Source organism: Octopus bimaculoides, chromosome 5, assembly GCF_046866305.1.
Source record: "Octopus bimaculoides isolate indiv1 chromosome 5, ASM4686630v1, whole genome shotgun sequence".
Taxonomy (NCBI): Eukaryota; Metazoa; Mollusca; class Cephalopoda; order Octopoda; family Octopodidae; genus Octopus; species Octopus bimaculoides.
This window is the reverse complement of record NC_142932.1, coordinates 74,970,272-74,990,099: the sequence shown is the minus strand read 5'-3', so window position 1 is coordinate 74,990,099 and position 19,828 is coordinate 74,970,272. Positions and strand designations below refer to the sequence as shown.

The following is a 19,828-nucleotide window of genomic DNA, read 5'->3' as shown; positions in this document are numbered from 1 at the left end:
CACTCCCAACCATCAAATGGACTTTGCCTGTACAGTTGCACAAGTGTGTCACGCATCAGATGTCAAAATGATCACAGAGCAACATCAAATGAAGTGTTTTGCCTGAGAACACAACACACTACCCAGTCCAGGAATCAAACTCATGATCTAGTAGTCATGAGTGCAACACCCAAACCACTAGGATATGTGCCTTCACTATATGTATATATATATATATATATATATATATATATATATATATATATATATATATTCTACACTTCAGAGTGACTCATCACTAGTTTTTGGTTATCTCTCCCACCACTAACAGCAGCTTAATTAATTTGCTAATCCCATTGCTATACATTTTGCACACCAAGAATGAGATGTTCAGCCTCCAGCAAATAGATGCCAGTTTGTGCATACTATCTAGGACACCTATGCAGTTGAAAAGTGTGGACCCCCTACACTATCTCTATGCACTGACCTAACAAATATGCTGTCTAAATATAATCTGGAGGACCTGATGTAGTTGCTTCATGTCTATATGAGTGTATTTGAGAAATCCACGCAACACTTGTCAGACTTGGAACTGTCTGAGCAGGCTTGTGAAGCTTTTACAGCTTACCACTCCTGTTGTTAATACCACACAATCCCAATGTGTGTCTAAAATGCCATTCCTGTCTCCAACTTGTACTAATGCGTGAAACATTCCCAAGAAAAACCTGTAGATGCTTGAAGAAATGCAACTGCCCTACCTTGGTTGAGGCATTGATGGTTACTAATATGAAGGCACTACTTTTACAGCTGTTCCTATCTACCACCACTGACTTAGACATACCACCGTCCAGGTTCAGAAAGAAAAATCTAATTGAAGCCCAGAAATTAAATGCAAAGTATGGACTTAGAAATGTGTTGGTAAAGCACGCACACGCGCGCATGCATGCATACACACACACACACACACACACACACACACACACACACACACACACACACACACACACACACAACCATGAACAGTTTTACTGCAGTTAGTATACAAAGTAGCTTTCAGAATTGTCTATTAAAAGATTACATATAAATAAAATTAACAAAAAAAGAAAAAAAAAAAAAGCAGAGCCTTCCAACAGATGAATACAGAAGTTTAAGTTAAAATGTCTCAAATATCAATGTGATAAGATGGGTAAGAAGGAGAGAACAAACAAAATGGTTGTTGTAAGTCTTCAGAGAAAATATAGTAAGATTATTGTTCCAACAGAGGAACAATTAACAAGGATTGTCTAATGAAGAAATGAGGACAAGAATTATTTTGTAAAACACATCAAAAATCTATTTATTCCTTGCAAGTAAGATTACAGGATGAATATGAAGCAAGCTGCTTTTGAGATGTGTAATATCTTTAAATAAAACTACCTAACAAATACACGACAGAGACAGACAGACAGACGTGTAAGGTAGACAGTGTAGAGAAGTGTAAGGTAGACAGAAAAAAAAGGAAAAAGAAATAGCAGGAAATGTAAAAAGGAGACACACACTTGAGAAGAGAGAGGGTATGTGTGTGTGCGCGCGCGTGCTCCTAGTGTGTGCGCAAGCATGGATCTATGCTTGTACACACATAGATATAACAAGTGGAAAATGTCCACACATGCACAAACAGACATCCACATAATCATATACTCTCTTTTACATACACACACGCCTACACTACTAATATACCTACATCATAAGAGAGAAATGAAATCATCTCCATGCAATCATCATTCATCATCATATACACACACACACACACACAAAATCACTCAAATGAAATAATGACTGTCTGGCTGTTTCTTTGTTTTAACCTTTAGATAATTTGTTAACCAAAAAAAAAAAAAATCAATAAATAATTCCAATAAAAGCATAAATAAAAGCTTTCTTTCTTTTTTTTTTTCATTTCTTGACACGACTTTTAACAATGTTGAAGGATCATTTCCTAACATCTATTTCTACAATTCAATCATCCATCAACTGAACCAATAACAATCCTATGTAATGATAATAATATACACTCTTGATTCTCAAATAATTTATTGAGATCTAAAAATATCAGTTAATCTTATTGATGGCATTGGAGGAAATAAATTCGTCAATACAAAAACTATGTAGGACAGATGTCAAAATAGAAAGAGTGTAAGGTGCAAAAGGAGGTCAGGTGAAGGGACAATATCATAAAGATTGTTGTCCTTGCCTGCGTGAATTGAGCATGACCAAGTGGCATGACTATCCCAAACTTTTGTTTTACTGACATAGTTTATATAAAACCATGTTATACAATACTAGTAGAGACATTGCCCTGCCCATTGGGTACTGTTTCTGTGAAGGTGCATGGCTTAGTGGTTAGGGTATTCGGCTCACAATCATAAGGTTGAGTTCAATTCCTGGTGGCACATTGTGTCCTTGAGCAAGTTACTTCATTTCACATTGCTCCAGTATACTCAGCTGGCAAAAACAAGTTGTACCTGTATTTCAAAGGGCCAGCCTTGTCACACTCTGTCATGCAGAATCTCTCTGACAACTATGTTATGGGTATGCATGTCAGTGGAGTGCTCAACCGCTTGCTTGTTAATTTCATGAGCAGGTTGTTTTGTTAATTGGATCAACTGGAACTCTCATCATCACAACTGGTGGCATCCCAGTTTGTACCAATCCCTAAATAATACTTATACATTTGATTCCCAATTTGTGTAATTTTTCTGATACATAAATTGAGACAAGTTTATATTTGATTATAGTTGACATAAGCAAATTAAAACCACTTTTCTGCTTTGACTTTCTATTTCTTCAAAAATGAAGAATATGAAAGGATACTGGAATCAACATAATTTGGCTGATGCTAGATTAAACTTATAATTTGGAGGAACGCTTTAACCGATATATGCGTAGAAAGTAGTATTGTAAAGTGTATCAGAGAGAGCAAAGACAGAGAAGGAGCACTAACAATGTTGCAGTGTCAAAAATTGCTTTCTTGTAGTGAATGAAAATTAATGTGTAGTTGAAATCTCCAATAATAAAAGAAGTTTGAAAACCACATTTTGATAAAAATGTATTAAAATGAAAATTTTAAAGTTTTTAGACAGTGAAAGTTTAATAAATGCTTTCTTTTAGTGAAAGTCACATACTCCAGAGGAATTAATAAGTAGCTTTTTTTACTATAGTGTGGGTGTTAAGGTAGCATAAACATAAGCATGGAATCTGAACATTGGATTTTTAGTAGACAGAACTTAGGTTAAAACACTGTCCTATAGCTTATCATCTGTATGGCTGTGCAGTTCAAAAGTCTGTTTAGCAATTACATGGTTTTGGGTGATGTGCTAGTGCATGGCACCTTCAGCAAGTGACTTCAACTATAGGCCTGGGCTGACCTATACCATGTGATTGTGGGTGGATTTGGCAGATGAGAACAGCAGGAAGTTCATCATATATGCATTTGTTTTGTATACACACATATGTGTGTGTGTGTGTGTGTGTGTGTGTGTGTGTGTGTGTGTGTGTATGCATGCACGTGCCCGTGTGTGCACATACAAGTGTGTGCATTTGTATTTCTAGCTTGGCATCATGCACAAATTGTAAACATGTATCACTGTTATACAAGAAGTACTGTTTGATTGCAATCTGTAGTGAAACCCTGTCCATTCATATTTGTTGTTCATGTTTGAAGGAGTCGGGGAAGTATTACCTTGATTGGAAACAAGCAATGTTTGGTGGTTGAAAGTGCATCCCATCACAGAAAAAAACGAAATCTGCCTCAATAAATTCTGTAGAGAAGTTGACAATCAAACAATGATGATAAAAGACAGGAAAATCCAGCTATTTTCAAAGTAAACAAGAACTTGAGGTATCTGACTCCTAAGTCTCATTTATTTAGGAAAATGAATGTAAACAAAAGGCAGGGTTATATAATAGGTTAAATATTAAACTGCAATACAGTATTGTCCAAGTGTTGTCTTTTCCTTTTTCTGTATATTTGAACTTGCCAACAATCCACTGTTGTTCAAGATGGTCCAGTGAGTGTATTTGAAGTTGTAAGAATAAAGCAAGAGAAATCTTGGAAACAATAGAATGTCTGTGAATTGATATAGGTTTGGTGGGAAAAGCAAATTTGCTTGAGAACTGTAATTTTGACAGCGGGGAGGAGAGAGGAGTACATAAATAATGTGATAAGCATTTAAAATATAAAAGAGGAAATTAGTCTAACATTCATGGATTTAATAAAATACAAATACATGGGGTATATAAGTTATGTAAACAGTGTCAGTAGTGACAAGGTAGGCTTTATAGACAATAATAATGTTTCAATTTAAAAAGCATACTCTCTATGTATATGAAATAAAAATATATGTAAACATAAATGTATGAACTTGAATGTAGAAGTGATTTAAAGAGACTATTTGAATTTGCTTAAACCTATTGATATGAATTATTTATCTCTTAAATAAGCAGATTATGTTATGGTTAGAAAGTAGAGCAAAGATAAGTAAAATACATATAGCTCATCACAAGAATGGAATGTGTCCGCTTGCCTTAAATAGGCTACTAGATTATGATGTGATACCAGGAGAGAGAAAAAAATATCTCCTTTCCTCTCAAGGAGTAAGTGGAGACAGAAAGGTATCTTTACCGAAGAGAAATGTAGTTGTATGATAGCGATAGCATTAAGTGTTAACAGAAGACTGGCTCAAATAAACAAATTTAGAGAACATTGTCTTTCATTGCAAGAGTGTCTGTTTTCTGAAAGCATCAAATAAATTGGTAAATAGACAAGAGTGCTAACTCAAAAGTACTAAATATGGTACAGTAATTAGTTAAGCTAATTGGCAAAAGAAAAAAAAAGTATTATGGATAAAACGTATTAGCAAAGGAATGCATCTATAAGTGATATACAGATTGGTCCCAAGTGTAGACAACACGACATAAACATCAGAAAAGGTTTTCAGATGTTAAATGGTATTAAAAAAATACAGGCTATTCATAATTAAAGGGTAGATGTTTAGCATGTACCCAGTATCTTAAAAGAAAATTCAAGCCACAGATGTTTTGTAGATCCTTGTGATTCTTAGCAATGATTAAAAAATCAGGATATGAAAAAATTTTGGCTCAAAATTCTAGCACAAAAGTGCAGGATCAATAAAATTATAGGAGGCATTAATAAAAACAGAAACTAGTGTATAGATATGTGTGCATACATATATGCAATACAAATAGATATGTATATCAATAAATCTATAAATAAACCCACCCTACCATTAATCATAGTTTGCGGATGTTGTGCCAATATTATTTAGAATATTTAAACAATTCTTTCAAATATGTACAATACTCCACTAAGCATATTTCTTGTACATCACTACCAACATTCTCTCCAGCCAACATAACATCCAACCAATGTTTAATTGATCTCTACATTATCAACACTGGTTATCTCAGAAACTGCTTAAGTGCAAATGACTACAAAGTAAAATAATTTGCTTTTTCAAGTGTAGGCTACTCCTCTTGGTAGAAAGAAACCAAAGAGAAACCCATCGTGTGTGTATGTGTGAGTGATTGAGTGTGTGTGTGTGTGTGTGTGTGTGTGTGTGTGTGTGTGTGCATGTGCGATATATGTGTGTGTGTGTGTGTGTGTGTGTGTGTGTGTGTGTATATGTATATGTATATTTGGAGCCTGGTGTTGCCATCCGGTTTCACCAGTCCTCAGTCAAATCGTCCAACCCATGCTAGCATGGAAAGCGGACGTTAAACGATGATGATATGTATATATATATATATATATATATATATATATATATATATATATATAATATACACACACACATACATCATATATACATACATACATATATATATATATATATCTTTACTCTTTACTTGTTTCAGTCATTTGACTGCGGCCATGCTGGAGCACCGCCTTTAGTCGAGCAAATCGATCCCAGGACTTATTCTTTGTAAGCCTAGTACTTATTCTATCGGTCTCTTTTGCTGAACCGCTAAGTTACGGGGACGTAAACACACCAGCATCGGTTGTCAAGTGATGTTGGGAGGGACAAACACAGACACACAAATACACATATATATATATATATACATATATGACGGGCTTCTTTTCAGTTTCCGTCTACCAAATCCACTCACAAGGCTTTGGTCAGCCTGAGGCTATAGTAGAAGACACTTGCTCAACGTGCCACGCAGTGGGACTGAACCCGGAACTATGTGGTTGGTAAGCAAGATACTTACCACACAGCCACTCCTACATATATGATTATATTTGTGTGTGTGTGTGTGTGTGTGTGTATGTGTGTATAAATACACACACACACACACATATATATATACATACACATATTGTATAAATCTATACACAAACACACACATGTATATATATATATATATACGTTATCTAAGAAACATATATACATTTATATATACATGATATATATTTATATTACATACACATTCATGTGTATTTGTGTGTGCACATGCACATGTGTGTTTGCTCACGTAAACAAAGATTACACGGCTCAAGTGGTGGTTTTGTGTCACTTGTCCTGTCAATAAGTCACTTGCTTGTTTCATGCTTCAAAAATGTGGAATAAGAAGATCACTTAGTTGAAAAATAAAACAGATTAGAGCATCCAACAGGAAGGACATCTAGCTGTACAATGCCCGAAAAACATATTCATCTAACACATACTAGCCGAAGGGAAAAAACCCACAGAGCTAAAAATGAATAAATGAAAGAGCAGAAATGATTCAAGCCAAGTAAACTTAACAAAAGTATTTTACTAACATTCTTTTCCTGTTTACTCAAGCTATTAATTACTCTTATTTCAACTCCATTAAAAGAATTCGAGTTTTTAGTTAAAACTAGCAGACCTGAAGTACATGACATATTGAAGAACGGATGTGCAGAATGAATCCGATACCTTGAAAGTTGTAATTAATTAAGTCCTGGGTATATGCTGAATAGAATCATGAAGAATATATACTACGAACAGATATCATTTGCATCATTATAATTAATTCGAAGCAAGACTTTTAAAATACTGAGAGCTACCAAAAGATATTCAAAGCAAAAGATAATCATCATCATTGTTTTAATGCTCACTTTTTCATAGATGGAGTTTACTGAGACAGATTTCTCACAGCTGGATGTTCTTCATATTGACAACCATTACTGGCTTATGAGCAAGGTAAGGGCTCACAACATATATACACACACACATATAGATAGAGAGAGAAAAAGAGAGATTTTTTTAATTTTAGTATTTTACTCAGGGATTTGTGATACTAATAACCTGGGCCAGAATTCAATATACATATGCTTCAAAATAAAGTGTTAGTTAGCTACAGAGCAGTAATAAGAAATTGAGATGGCAAGGGAATAAACAATTATCTTACGAACTTCATTAGCTTACAGCTGTTTCTGCTACAGGCTGCAGTGGAGTCAATTGTGTGTCTGAGTATCTTATAGCTTCATTGGAGCCTAAAACCATAGTTGAGTACCTGTGAAGTTATAAAGTGATACTCAAGCACTCAACTATGAGTCCACTGCATTCTGTAGCAGAAACAGCTGTAAGCTAATGAAGTTCATAAGATAATTGTTTATTCCTTTGTCATCTCAACTTCTTATACGTGTGTGTGTGGGGGGGAGGCTTCTTTCAGTTTCTGTCAGCCAAATACACACACAAGGGATTAGAAGACTCCTGACCAAGGTGTCACAGTGTGAGACTGAACTCAAAACTATATAGTTGGGAAGCAAAGTGCATAGCTATGCATGCACTTATCAACATAGGCATGTCTGCACCAATTATAAACAATACAGCGGCATTTTTTTTTATATCACACACACACACACTATGCTAAAATGTGTATATAAGTTAATAAGTATGCATGGATATCAATCTGAAAGCTCTGTTAACCAGTGTTATATCTTAGTGATGAATCTATTTAGAAAACAAGTTTGATAGTAAAATACAGAGGTAAATACTACACTAACCAATATGTATAATGAATAACTGAATGAAATGATGAAGCAGTGTGTTCTAAATGTAATAAGAATAATGTATAGATTTACAGGAAATCAAACCGCTATGATAGGTTCACAGATCACAATTCCTAAACTACAACTGTCATTTAGTTTAATTCTCTTTATTTTCAGAGAAAATAAAGTAGGGTTCCTACTAGCACAATTATCTAAAGCTAGACCAGAAAGAGAAAGAGCACCAGATGGGACATAAATCCATGTTTCCTGTATATGTTCTTTGTTTCTCTTTATTCTATTTCAATTTAATTTGTTCAATGTTCCCTATTTATATCATCAATCTCACCAGTCTCAGAAGGGCTGTGAAGGTCATGAGCCTTCCTCCAGACCAAACCAGAAAAGAGACACTACTACTACTACAACTGTTACTACTACTGCTGCTGCTGCTGCTACTACATCAACATCATCATCATAACCACCACCACCACAACACCCATCCCCCCCCCCATGCTAACATGTGTTGAATATAATTATTGATGACACATTTTACAGCAAGATGCCCTTATTGTCACCAACTCTTACTTGTGTAAGGGTTGGCAAGAGAAAAGAATAATCCTAACTTAATGACAATTAATGAGTTTCATATAAATAAGAGTTAATAATGGATGGACCTATATAATAGCTAGCTTCTTTTCATCTGACTCCATGACAACTTCCTTGTCTTTCTTTAAGACATTCTAACATCTAACACTATAATAAACATTGTCCACTTTTCCATGCTTGCATGGGTTGGATGGAGTTTATTGAGGCAAATTTTCTAATGCTAGACGCCCTTCCTATCATCAGCTATTACCTGTTTCCAAGAAAGGTAATATTTCCCCCATGGTCAAAAGTGTTTTCACAGAAGATTCAAAATGAATAATGCTAGTTACACTCATTTACAACCACCATGCAAAGATAATGAAACAGAAACACACCACTCACACACACACACACACACACACACACACACATACATACTTACAGTGTTTGGGCTAAATTTGACATTTTTTTTTTTGTGTTTCGTCTTTTTAATTTTTTTTTTAAGAACAGCTTGATGCATTGGTGAATAGTCAATGGTGTTGGAGATCATAAAGTTTATAGTTGTAGTTGAGAAAAAGTTAACTGACTTGGGGGACTGGAAGCCATCTGAATATTGGAAAATAGATACCTGTATCATAATGATTTATGCCAGGTGTCAAAATGCTGACATCATGACTGTTTCCCGATGCTCTGTGAACACTATAAAGACTGCAAGACATGACATGGACAGCTGCAATGGAGGCTATGAAGCTGTGACCAGTAGGAAAGGACACAGTAGGCAACATGACAGTGTTCACATGCCAGAATTCATCCCCACAACTTTGAGCAGGGCCTTAAACTCAGTTCAGATGGCTATGTGAAGCTGCTGGAGACTGTAGTCAATCCTTGACTGGAAAGAGTTGCTGCTGGAAGGCCATATGTGTGGTAACAGGATTCAGCTCCTTCCAGAAAGAGCCAGAGATGGTTGTCAGAAAATTTCTATAACTTCACCAGCATCAATTTCTGGCTTCTAAATTCTCCCAATTGTAATCCCATGGATTATTGCATATGGGGCACAGCTGAGAAAGACGCCAAGCATTCTGCTTGCAACACTAAGGCCAAGCTAGTGTCCAAAGATTAAGGAGGTGTTTGAATATGATCTTAGTGAGGAACACATGTGCCAAGTACCAGAGTTATTTTGAGGCTCTGGTGGAAGCTGAGGGCAGCTACTTTGAGTAAATGGTCATCTTCTAGACATAATCTAGTTAATATTTTTTTCAATTTTTTAAAAAATACATTTTATTTTTTGAAGGGATATTGTATTTTCTTTTCCTCTCATGCAAACAATCAAATTTAGCCTGAACACCCTATATATATATAATGGGCTGCTTTTAGTCTCGGTCAATGAAATCCACCCACAAAGCTTTGGTCAGCCAAGAGTCATAGTAGAAGATACTTGCTAAGGGTGCCATGCAATGGGACTGAAACTAAAACCACATGATTAGGAAGCAAACTTCTTAACCACACAGCTATGCCTGTCTGTGCCTATGTTCTAGAATCTTGCATGTTGCTCTCAGTTCCAACAGATATACTTAAGAACAAATCCTCACTTCTCTTTTTTACACAACGCTCACGACAAAACCCCTCAAAATATTTCTGCTGATTTGCTACAGATCTGCCTTCAATGTGCAAGGCTTTTCCTATAGATCATACAACCTAATGGTTCTTATGCAGAGAAATCTCTTTTGTCATGAAATTATTTCTACCCAATTTACATTAGACACTAATTAGATTACCTAGGTAAGATAACCTAACTACCATTTGCAGTTACTGCCAGTAATCATAGGTGCATATAGTGCAGTTCAAATATGCAGCCAGACTATTCACATTACATAGTTAATATATATATGATGTTATGAATATATCATGCTATAATCCTTATTCACTAATCATTGCACAAGATAGAGGATATAGAGTTACTACATTGATAATATAATGAAGACAGGGAAAAGAGGTGTTATGCAGATCTGGAGTAATTTAATAAACAAGTAGATAAATCTATGTAAGTTATGATAACATTAAAGAATGAAGACCATTATAAATTTGATGGTGGTGATGATAACATCAATTAATTTTGATAAAATAAATTTTGTTGGCTTGGAAACATTAAGTTACAAGTCACATCAATCTGAAAAAAAATCTTTATGAAAATGAAACCATTTTTTATAAATGAAAGCAAAATGTCTTGACTTACATTTGATGAGGTTGACAACTTCAATGTGGTTTAAACTTAATGCTGAAGTACCATTCACCTGTAGAATATGAGAAAAAGAACAATCAAAATTATCTTTGAACCAAATAGGAAGCACCAAATTGGAGAGGAACATCTGTATTGAATCCCTCTCAATGAAATGAATGAAGATTTTTTTTAAGTACAAGTCTTTTGTTTTGTTTGTTAGTTTTTTTTCAAAAGCAAAATTACAAGAATTTGTCATTACTTCTTTATAATGAAGTATTTGCAATTCAGGAATGAAAAACAAATTTAATATACTGCCATTTTATTTCAGTAAAATTATAGAAGAGTGTAATAACATAATATTTTCAGGATTTTCTTGTAACAGTTTGGAGAGAGAGAGAGAGAAAGAGAGAGAGAGAAAGAGAGACAGACAGACAAACAGACAGCAGACAGACAAACAGACAGCAGACAGACAAACAGACAGCAGACAGACAAACAGACAGCAGACAGACAGACAGACAGAGGTTTTGCTCCCGGCCTTCATGCATCCTCTGTCAGATCTATACAGTTGATGCTCTCCGACAACTGCAAATTCACAGCCACAACAAAAACATGAGTAGTAAAGGAGTTCCAGAAGACTGATGTTCTGAAGGGGGAAGGCGTGGGTGTAGTGACTAGTGCAAAGCCTGGGGGTAGAAAAGGGAAAGAGCAAAATATAGGAGACAGGTGAGTCAAATGAATTTGAGTGAACATGGCATAAGATCAGTTAGCTCCAAGAAGAGAGGGTACTGTTGTAGCAGTAAAAAAGACAGTGAAGGTACAGCATATCTAGGCCAAAAGATACCAGGGTGAGTGACTTCATGTCAAGCAGTCAGGAGGCTTTTTTTTATTTCAGTTTATTTTTACTTTTTATTTGGGATGAAGTCAAGGATGCTTACAGATTTGTACAAATCATTACTGTCACTGTCATTATCAACCTCCTAATCCTCTCTGTCATCATTGTGTAACATCCACTTCACCATGTTTACATTGGTTAGACAGAATTTGTTGAGGCAGATTTCCTACAACTGGGTGGTCTTCCTATCATCAACCCTCAGCTGTTTCCAAGCAAGGTAGTATTTACCCCATGGCCAGACATGTTTCTCAGAGAAGACTAGAAACAAGCAACATCACTTGTATGATGGTGATGCTCATTTACAACCATTTCATGATGTCAAGAAAAGGGTACACATGCAAGCATGCATGCGTGTATGTATGCACATGTATGTAGATATATGTGCGTGTGTGTATATATATATATGTGTGTGTGTATTTATATATGTTGTATCTGTGTGTGTATATACATGTATGTATGTATATGTGTATGTGTGTATGCTGGGCTTCCTTCAGTTTCTATTTGCCAGAACTCACTCACAGTAAGGAACTATAGCAGAGGACACTTGCTCAAGGTGCCACACAGTGGGACTGTACTCAAGACTGCATACTAGGGGAACAAGCTTCTTAACTGCAGACACGTATGAATGATGATGATAAGATCATCTAGGATTAAGCATTTACAAATACAATTTGAAAGATGTGAAAGAAAAATACCAACATCAATATCCTTGATCTGTCATACAAAACAAAATTTTCCTGTTTGATCGATGCATTTTGAGAAGAATTTATAACAATAAGAACTTGCCTTTCTGTCTTTTGAGAAAACTGAACCATCTTATTCAGTCAATGGTACTTTTGAATAAAATGGTAGAATATAATCATCATCATTTAACAACCATATTCCATACTAGCACAGACTGGCTAGTTTCACAGGAAATGATGAGTTCAAGGATTGCATTATGCTCCGCTGTCTGTTTCAGAAGGTTTCAACTGTTGAATGCCCTTCCTAACACCAACCACTTTACATTATGTCCTGGATACTTTTATCATGACCCCAACCTTAGTGAAGTCGCCATGTAGCTTGCAAGATTATGAAACCCAAGAAAGGTGGCTTTTATGCTAACAGATGATGGGTTGAAGTATGAGAGAAGGAGCCTGAGGAGAGCAGGTTTCTTGCTATAAAGGAGCTACATGGCTACTCAAATTATAGAAGAGTGAGGGTAGTGATGACAAGGATGGAGCTGGGAAGAGATAAAAATAGTGGTGATGGGGTAACTGGGTGAACCTTCAAGTACAAGCGGAGAAAGTGTGAGTGGGGACAGAGGAACCAGGAGTGAGGGTGAATATGGGTTGCAGGTTGGTATGGGAGATGGCGGTGACAATGATGAAAGTATACTTGTCATCAATATATTAGAATAAATATATCTATCTACACACACACAAGCCTATCACATGAAGCATCAATGTGTATATGGGTGTGTGTGTGTGTGTGTATATATATATATATATATATATATATATATATATATATATATATATATATATATATATATATATATATATATATAATATATAATATATATATATATATATAATATATAATATATATATATATATATCATCTTTGAAGAATGGCTTCTGATTTAGGCACAAGGCCAGCAAATTTGAAGGGGGGGAATTAGCTGATATCATCAAGCCTAGTACTTGACTGGGGAGAAAGTAAGTGAATTATATTGACTCCAGTATTCAGCTGGTACTTGTTTTATCAAGAAAGAAAGGCAAAGTCAACATCAGCAGAATTTGAACTCAGAACATGAAGACAGACAAAATACCACTAAGCATTTTGCCTGGCATGCTAATGGTTCTGTCAGTTCACTGCCTTAAATTGTGTATATACAATATGTGATATAATGTGTGCATGTGTGCACAAATATGTGTATGTGTGTGCACATACGTGTGCCAAAATTTGAAATCATTATATATATATATATACATACATACATACATATATATATATATATATATATATACGATGCCCCACTTTCAGCTTCTGTGTACCAAGTTTGCTCGCAAGACTTTGGTTGGCCTGCAGTTACAGTAGAAGTATATAAGGTGCTACACAGTGAGACTGAACCCCAAATCACATAGATGGGAAGTGAACTTCTTAACCATACATCCAATCATACTTGCACCCACATACATATGGACAGATACACACATATACATACAAACACATGAACATGCATACATAAGTGTGTATGTATGTCTTCTATGCTGGACATCACATACTGACTGTTAACAAACACCACTGTCGTAACAAATAGTGCTATTCATTTGCAATCTTTCATAAAAATCTATCTAGCCATTCTCTGGTCCATGCTTGAAGGACAAGGAAATATTTCTTTACTTGGAAGCAGGTGGTGACTGGCAAGAAGGGCGTCCAGTGATAGAAAATCAGCTTTAATGAATCTTGTCCAACCCATGCATGCAAAACAACAGCAAAAATAATAACGATGTCTACATGTGTGTGGATGTGTCTGTAAACCAATTTTTATATAAATAAATATATATATATTATAGAGGTATGTATGTATGTGTGTACATGTGTATGCATATGTGTGTGCATGTATGCATGTGTGTGTGGCTATCTCTCTATCTAGACTCACACACACGCATGAAAATTATAGTAATTACTAGTCAACAAACACAGTTGATTTCAAAGAAATTATAGATTTTTCTTCACCATTGTTGGAACAATTAAATTATCTAAATTCATAAATGGGTTTAATGTAAAGTTAATGATGTTACGAGGTATCTGATGGGACATAAACTTCAACATATGAAAAAATGATAAACCTAGTTTGACAAATACAGCATACCAGACTTTATTGCAATTAGACAATATCAAATTACATACACAATCAAATCAGAGCAAAAAGTCTGAGTGCAAAGCAATTTTGATTTTAATTCACAGCTATATTGTATGTATATGAGAATAAATAATGTATGACAAAGCAAGTGTGACTAGATCTCTCTAAAAGTAGTCGTAGACATATGTCTAACAGTGAAGTTTAATGCTAACTATATTAAAATTACTTGATCCATAGTCGGTTCATGTTTGTCCAAACCTTGGTGTTATTATGGACAATCGTGGGTCTTTCAATCAACATATCAATTAAATAGGCAGCCACTCCATTTTTGTTTTAAATAATATGAAAAACTTCAGGAAATTTCAAACTTTTTACCAGAGCAAATTTCTTGACAATTTTATTATGGTTTCCAAAATTAACTATTCTAATTCTTCCTTTTCTCTAGATTCTCCAAACAACATGGAATATGTAAAATCTTCAAAACAATTTAACTCAAGCCACTGCTATGACAACCTTTAACCCGTTAGTGTTTAAACTCAGCCATTTCAGGCCCAAATACTTTACATTTTATGACCAGATCTGATCCCTGTTATCTATCCTACAATATCATTTTAAAAATAAACAATCACATCATCAAAATTTTGAAGCTATGAGATAATGTATGATTAATTCAAAACAATATGAATAAATAAGCATTACATTTCAGAGAGTATTCTGAATGCTGAAGGGTTACAAAAGAGCACATCTTACACATTGGCAAGCATACATTAGTAACTAATAATAGTTTCAAATTTTGGCACAAGGCCAGCAAGTTCAGGGGAGGGATTAAGTTGATTACATCAACCCCCCCGTGTTCAACTGGTACTTATTTTATCAAACTCAAAAGAATGAAAGGCAAAGTTGCCTACATTGGCATTTGAACTCTGAACGTAGACAGCTGAAATGCTGCTAGGTATTTCTCCCAATGTGCTAACAATTCTGCTAGCTTGACACCTTAAAATATTGGTTTCAAATTTTGGCACAAATTTGAACTTAGAATGTAGAGACAAAACTCAGCAGAATTTGAACTCAGAATGTAGAAACAAAAGAAATGCTGCTAAGCATTTTGTCCAGCATGCTAATGATTCTGCTAGCTCACTGCCTTACATTGGTTACTAATAATGTAAGAGCACAGGCATAGATGTGTAGTTAGGAAGTTTGCTTCCAGCCCAAAAGGTTTGGGTCCAGTCCCACTACATAGCACCTTGAGCAAGTATCTTCTACTATTGCCTTGCAATGAGCAAAGCCTCATGAGTGGATTTGGTAGGCAGAAAATGAAAGCCCATCATGTGTGTGTCTCCCTCTCTCCTAGTCTTGATATCGTGTGATTGTTGTAAATGGATGTCATTCATTTCCAATATACAGTGGAAATATGTTTGGCCATGGAGGAAATATTACCATGCTTGGACAGAGGTGTAGGTTGGCAACAGGAAGGACATCCAGCCATAAACTCCATGCAAGCATGGAAAAATGGACATTGAAACAATGATAACAATGTTGTTGGTGATGTTGATTATGATGACACGTATATATACATTGCTTCTTTATCAACCGTATCATATAGCCTATGATAAACAAGGAAGTGGTACTTGCCGCTATTTCAAATGTTACCACAAACATATTTCTCAGTAAAAGTCTACAACACCGAAAGGTACCCACAAAACTGATTAACATGAAACTCCAGAGAATCAGAGATAAAATCTAGAGATAAAAATAATTACTTAATGCAACACTGATAACACGATTCATCTTTAAGTGCTGATAAATAGATAAATATACAAATACAAAAAAAAATACTTAATTAGAAATCTTATAAAGATTCAAAAAAGGAAACAAGTGAAATTAGCTCTCTTTTTTTTCTATGTTGCATAAATTTCTTCAATTAAAGATTACACAAATATGAAAATTCAGAACAAAATTCTGACAACAGATGTTTTACGTGGAACTGGTTATCGTTGCCTCCTCACATGAATCAGTCAGCTTGTTAATTATTTGCAGCTAAATTAACTAAAATATTGTGTCTTGCCTTAGGTGACAATATGAATTTGCATGTTGCTCAATTCAAAAGTACATCACCTCAAAAATCTCAGCTGCTACATTCACATCGGTTTGTTAAAAGGTGGCTCTGTGGTTAAGAAATTCACTTTACAACCAAGTGGTGTCAGGTTCAATCTCACTGCTACTGCACACCACCTTGGGCAACTGTCTTCTATTATAGTCATGGGTTGATCAATGCCTTGTGAGTGAATCTGGTTGATGGAAACTATGTGGAAGCATGTTGTGCGAGTGTGTCTTTGTGTTTGTGCACCCTCTCTTCTGTCACCATTTGACAGTTATTGTTGGTTTGTTTATGTCCTTGTAATGTAAAGTAGTGCTGCAAAAGAGATTAATCAAATAGATAAGATACCAGACTTGAAAATAAGTATTGGGGTTGATTCTTTCAACTACACCCTTCTTATATTTATCTAGGCTGTTTAACCAGTGATTCCAGTAAGCTAAAATAGCAATCATTGTTTATGGTGCTCTTTTTGAATTTATGGTGCTCTTTTTGAATTTATGCCTCCACACCTACAATCATTTATGTTATTTAGGCAATGAAGACATTTCCACAAAACTGAAACAATGGAATAAAACTGGTTTTATACTGAGGTCAAGGTTAGAGCCAGGGGTTAAGAAATGCCCACAGGACTAACAAAAGCATTTTAATAAATAACAGTACAAAAACAAAAACAACAAAAAAAAACAAACATAAGTTTTAAGTTGTGGTAAACACGAATATATATAATCAAGTAAACTGGGATGGAGACTGCTTAACCAAATTACTGTATTTGAGTGCATAAAAAGATGTGTGGATATATGAGATGTTCCTTCGATTTCAGCAGTACATACTCTCTTTACTCTTTTACTTGTTTCAGTTATTTGACTGCGGCCATGCTGGAGCACAGCCTTTGGTCGAGCAAATCGACCCCAGGACTTATTCTTTGGAAGCCTAGTACTTATTCTATCGGTCTCTTTTGCCGAACCGCTAAGTTACGGGGACGTAAACACACCAGCATCGGTTGTCAAGCGATGTTGGGGGGACAAACACAGACACACAAACACACACATACACACACATATATATATATATATATATATATATATATATATATACATATACATATATACGATGGGCTTTTTTCAGTTTCTGTCTACCAAATCCACTCACAAGGCTTTGGTCAGCTCGAGGCTATAGTAGAAGACACTTGCCCAAGGTGCCACACAGTGGGACTGAACCCGGAACCATGTGGTTGGTAGGCAAGCTACTTACCACACAACCACTCCTGCACCTATAGAAAAAAAAAAACCTTTTTGGTGTATTAAAGCTTGTGGGAAGTCCAACTTTGCATATAGGACCCAGGATAATATTTTTGACACATTTTTGGGTGAAAAAAGTTTTTTATGACATCATATAGGGTATGTACAATGAAACAGAAGAAGACAAATTCACCAGAAGATTTCTCAATTACAAAAAACAAGATTTTGTCGACAACACAGGGCAACATGACAATTTCTCATCATTCACTCATTCATTCATTCAACATCTGTATTTTTTTTTCATACTAGGAAGGGTTTGGATGGGGAGTTACTTGAAGCAGAACTTTATGGCTTGATGCTCTTCCTGTCAGTAACCCTTATCTGTTTTTGAAGTAATTTTATTATTCCACAAATTTATAAATAGCACAAACCAGCAGGTCATAATGTCAACAAGGAACACCAACATCAGCACTGCTCCAATCAAGCAGTGACAGTGTAGAACATAAATATACACATACAATCACTCACATGAGTGCATTTATATGTAAATATATATATATATCATCATCATCATCGTTTAACGTCCGCTTTCCATGCTAGCATGGGTTCGACGATTTGACTGAGGACTGTTGAACCGGATGGCTGCACCAGGCTCCAATCTGATCTGGCAGAGTTTCTACAGCTGGATGCCCTTCCTAACACTAACCACTCTGAGAGTGTAGTGGGTGCTTTTATGTGCCACCGGCACGAAGGCCAGTCAGGAGGTACTGGCAACGGCCCACACATGCATACATATACATACAACCATTTTTAGCACTGGTGGCATGAAATAAGTACCCAGTACATGCTACAAGTGGTTGTTGTCAAGAAGGGCATCATCAAGTCATAAAAACCATGCTAAAGCAGACACTGGAGTACATTGCAGTCATTGGGACCATCAAATCCTGTCAAACCATCCAACATATGTCAGCATGATGATGATAATGATGACATACATGCACATGTCAAAGATCAAAGTTTTAGTAAGTAGGAAAATAGATAGCACTTTGTTTCCATCAGGGAAATGGCCTTACTTGATATGTAGGAAAAGTATAGGTAGAAATTCTACAAGGCATGTCTAAAGCAGCTGTGGACATACAAGAAATCCAGTGGTGTAGCTTTATTCAACCCCACCACCATACTTATTATTCAACTCCGCTCTCTAACCCTAATCCTCACAATACCTTATGAAATGAGGGATTAGTATCCCCATCATTACACTTAGCCACTCCCTCTCCTCTAAGATACTTATGATTGGCATACACCACACTTCGATTATCATTACCCACCTCTACAACTGTCCATCAATCACTCACCCTTTTACCATTAAACAAGTAGTTGCCATCACTGCCTCTCTCCCATTAACTCCTGGTATTATTGTTTTTCTCTTCTATTACTTTTGCCTGGCATGCTCACAATTCTGCCAGCTCACCACCTTACAAAGCATATATAATGCAAGGTAGCAATGCAACTCCTGTACAGCAAGATACTTGTTTCTGTCCTTTCTTTCATATTTTACCTTCTCAACACTTAGCGAAGGGTGCTTTTTAAGTGTTGCAATTTTCATGGTGACCTCACTGGTGCTGTCACCATGAAAAACAAAAAGCTACTGTTACACACTCCTCTATCATCAATCCCCTTTCACACTAATAAATATATTACTCCTATCATACTTTCCTTTATCTCACTAGCTTTAAAACTTCATCTTCTGTCATCCCACTCTCTTTTCATCTCCTTAGCAAAGTGGAAACTATTCAGTATTGTGATTTACATGACAACCTCACTGGTGCTGGTGCCATGATAACATGCACTGGTTCATGCAATGAAGTGGTTGGCAAATTCGGCAGAGATAATGTAGGGTTGAGAGGACCCTTTAGTCTTGTTGAAGACAAGACATTCTCTCTAGTGTTGGTG

General features: G+C 35.7%; 1 protein-coding gene across 25 annotated transcripts in view; it reads right to left on the bottom strand.

Annotated features, from left to right (window-relative positions):
• The window catches only part of LOC106875722 (rho guanine nucleotide exchange factor 11), a 404,455-nt gene that overhangs the window by 220,004 nt on the left and 164,623 nt on the right, over nt 1-19,828 (bottom strand). For all 25 annotated transcript variants that reach the window (XM_089352417.1, XM_089352437.1, XM_089352419.1 and 22 more), the window contains one exon: nt 10,812-10,869. In XM_089352417.1, the coding sequence (XP_089208543.1) occupies nt 10,812-10,869 (58 nt within the window). The remainder of the gene's footprint in view (nt 1-10,811; nt 10,870-19,828) is intronic.